The sequence below is a fragment of the Dendrobium catenatum genome, unplaced genomic scaffold (assembly GCF_001605985.2).
Source record: "Dendrobium catenatum unplaced genomic scaffold, ASM160598v2 fragScaff_scaffold_740, whole genome shotgun sequence".
Taxonomy (NCBI): Eukaryota; Viridiplantae; Streptophyta; class Magnoliopsida; order Asparagales; family Orchidaceae; genus Dendrobium; species Dendrobium catenatum.
In genome coordinates this window covers 1,079,220-1,082,252 of record NW_021319202.1, presented here as the reverse complement: position 1 = coordinate 1,082,252, position 3,033 = coordinate 1,079,220, and the positions used below count along the sequence as shown (strand labels likewise).

Below are 3,033 nucleotides of genomic sequence, written 5' to 3'. Positions count from 1 at the left end.
TGGAGAGGAGGAGGAGAAGTTGCACCTGGATGTGGCAGAAGTCTCTCTGAACTCTGTAGTGGGATTCACTCCGAGTCACACTATGAAAGTGAAAGGAGAGATAGCTGACCGTGAGGTGGTTGTGCTAATTGATAGTGGGGCTACCCACAATTTCATTTCCACTCAGGTCGTCAACCAACTGGGAGTGAAATTGGTGGACACCGGTTGTTATGGGGTGATGATGGGTACAGGGAAGGTGGAGAAAGGCCAGGGGATCTGTAGAGGAGTGGTGTTGACCATCCAGGAAATTCAAGTAAAGGAGGACTTTCTCCCACTAGAGTTAGGAAGCACTGATGTCATCCTGGGGATGAAGTGGTTGCAAACCTTGGGGGAAACCAAGGACAATTGGGGAGCACTCACGATGAAATTAATGGTGGACGGGAGAAGGGTGGTCATAAGGGGAGATGCAGGGCTATCCAAAGCCATCACATCACTTAAGACCATGGTTAGGGACGTACAAGAGGTGGGGGAAGATTATCTGGTGGGACTACACAGGCTGGATGCGATCAGATTGGAAGAGGGAGGGGAGGTTCCTCCTTCCGTGCCGCCCTTGGTTCAGCAATACAATAAGGATTTTCAGTCTCCTCAAGGATGGTCACCTCCACTGGAACACGAGCATATCTCCACCTTGAGGACAAGGTGGATTTTTGGGAGGGGAGTATTGTTAGACCGGTCCACTGGACCGGTCCAGCCGGTCCGCACAGGACCGGCAAGTCGCAAAGAGCGACAGATCTCCGCCTCCTGCGTAGATCGATTGGCCCGACCAGCCCATTAGAGCATTTTAGGAAGCCTTTTTTAGCGGTTTGAGAGGGAAATTTGAACATAGGGACTGTTTAGGGAATTCCTTTTGATTTGTATGCATTAAATAATTGATTTGGCTAGGGTTTGAGTATCTTGAATTTGGCTGAAATTTGAGATCTCTTAGGTTTTCTTTGGGCTCTAGCGGCGTCTAGAGATTTGGGAGAGATCGATCCTCCTCTCGAATTGAGGATCAATTGTATCTTTGCTGTTTTCTTCTTCTACTAGTAAAATACAAGTTTTTCCTACGAATTTCTCTCAGTTTTCTACAGTTTTTCCGCTGTTTTTACTGTTTTCCTTCTCCGGACAGCAGTATTTCGTGGAGTTTTGCTGTAAAGGTGAATAGGAAATACTTGATTTCAAGTGTTTCCTATCAGTTTGTTCCATTTTAACTTTTTCTTTACCTATACTTATCAGGCGGAGGAGAGACATGTTGAGATACTTGGCTATCTCCTATATGTTGCCAAACTTGTGGCCAAGCAGGAAGGCCTCGATGATGGATTTAGGACTGTCATCAATGATGGACCTAATGGATGTCTGTATTATTTCCTTTTATGTATGTCTAGGCCTCGTTTATTTTCTGTCAATTGATGTTGTTCATCACCTTGTTCTTAATATTATGTGCAGGTCAATCAGTTTACCATCTTCACATTCATCTTCTGGGTGGAAGACAAATGAATTGGCCGCCAGGCTGATTGATCCAACCATGCAGCTGCCTACTACTTTGTTAAGGATTCGTTTGGGACGGTTTTTTTATTGCTTCTTAAAGCAGCTTTTTAATATAAATTTTTTATTTTTATATTAAAAAGCTGTTTTAAGAAGCAGTAAAAAAGCCGTTACAAACGAAGCTCAACTCAGAAATAAGTTGCTTGCTGAGTGTCTTTTTTATATTCATGTGGCAATTCATGTGCCCACTATATATGGTAACAGAAAACTAAGTTCCCCTCCTCTCTGTCATGAACTTCTTGGAACTGGCAACATGTCCTCTTCTTTACAATAAATTCTACTATCTTCCTTTTAATGGAAATGCTGTTTTGACATTTTATTTTTCATGTTATGCAACATATATATTTAGTAGATGGCCTCTTAATATGCTACGCTTTGTTGACAGTTTTTTTTTCATGCTATGTAACAAAAATGTCTTTCAGTTAATCTTTAGAAGTTCTTCCTTTTACAATTCACTTTTAAGGAATTGAGAAATTATTTACTAGAGCTGAAAGGTGATAGAAATTACACATTACTCATCTTATGGTTGTCCTGTAATAAAGTGAATGGTCATCTTAATATTATGAAAGTGGTCCTCAAACGATATGCGTGCAACACCTGTATATTCCTAGAAGCAGGAGTGTTACTGCATGTCTATGACGTGTGCCTTCATTTTACAGCGACTAGAGGAGCCTAATAAAGTGTACATATACTAGAGCTTTTAATGTGATATTTTGTGCGATTTTCTGTGTCTGAGAATCATGAATGAGGCTTTTGTGTGTGCTGTGGCTGATTGAATGCTGGTTTGTGCTTCAGTGACCAGCTTACAGTGAATGTAATTGTCTTTGATTAAAATATATAAAGTAATATCATGCTGGCAAAGTATATATATATAAATAAGTGCGCCGTCAGAAAAGCGCTGGGTTATGTCGTTTTTTATGATACAAAGATGTTGACAATCCATTAAATTGTTAGTGATTTTCTTTTTAAATAAAGAAATATCATGTTGCTCATTGATGGAGGGATAAAATTTAATTATCTTATGTGATTTCACTTAATTTATAAGTTGTTAACATAGTATATTTTGTGCTGTGGATTGTGCGGGGTGGGTATTGTAGCATTTCTATCTTTTTTTTATCATCGAATTTTTTATCAATGTGAGTTAAGTGTTGCAGAGATGAGGATGCTTAGGTAGTGTTGCAGAGATGAGGATGCTTAGGTGGATGAGCGGCTTTACTCTTAAAGATAGGATACGAAATGAGCATATACGTGAAAAGGTTGGAGTAGCTCCAATGGACGATAAGATTAGAGAGAGTCGTCTTAGATGGTTTGGTCACATTAAACGGAGGCCTTCCAATGACCCGGTTAGGAAAGTTAAGGTATTAGATTTGACTTATGTTAAGAAATGTAGAGGTAGATCTAAAAATACTTGGTTAGAAAATATTAGAAATAATCTTTTTTTTATTAGATTTAAATGAGAATTCGACTTTT

The 3,033-nt window shown here is 39.6% G+C and overlaps 1 protein-coding gene across 2 annotated transcripts in view; it reads left to right on the top strand.

Annotated features, from left to right (window-relative positions):
- The window catches only part of LOC110098758 (14 kDa zinc-binding protein), a 25,289-nt gene extending 23,375 nt beyond the window's left edge, over positions 1 to 1,914 (top strand). The window contains exons 4-6 of one of the 2 annotated variants that reach the window (XM_028696381.1): positions 1,255 to 1,372; positions 1,465 to 1,578; positions 1,654 to 1,914. In XM_028696381.1, coding sequence (XP_028552214.1) covers positions 1,255 to 1,372; positions 1,465 to 1,532 — 186 coding nt within the window. In that variant the 3' untranslated portion in view covers positions 1,533 to 1,578; positions 1,654 to 1,914. Of the gene's footprint in view, positions 1 to 1,254; positions 1,373 to 1,464 lie in introns of both variants that reach the window. The other variant, XM_020825673.2, reaches the window with a different exon arrangement.
- The last annotated feature ends 1,119 nt before the right edge of the window (positions 1,915 to 3,033 follow it).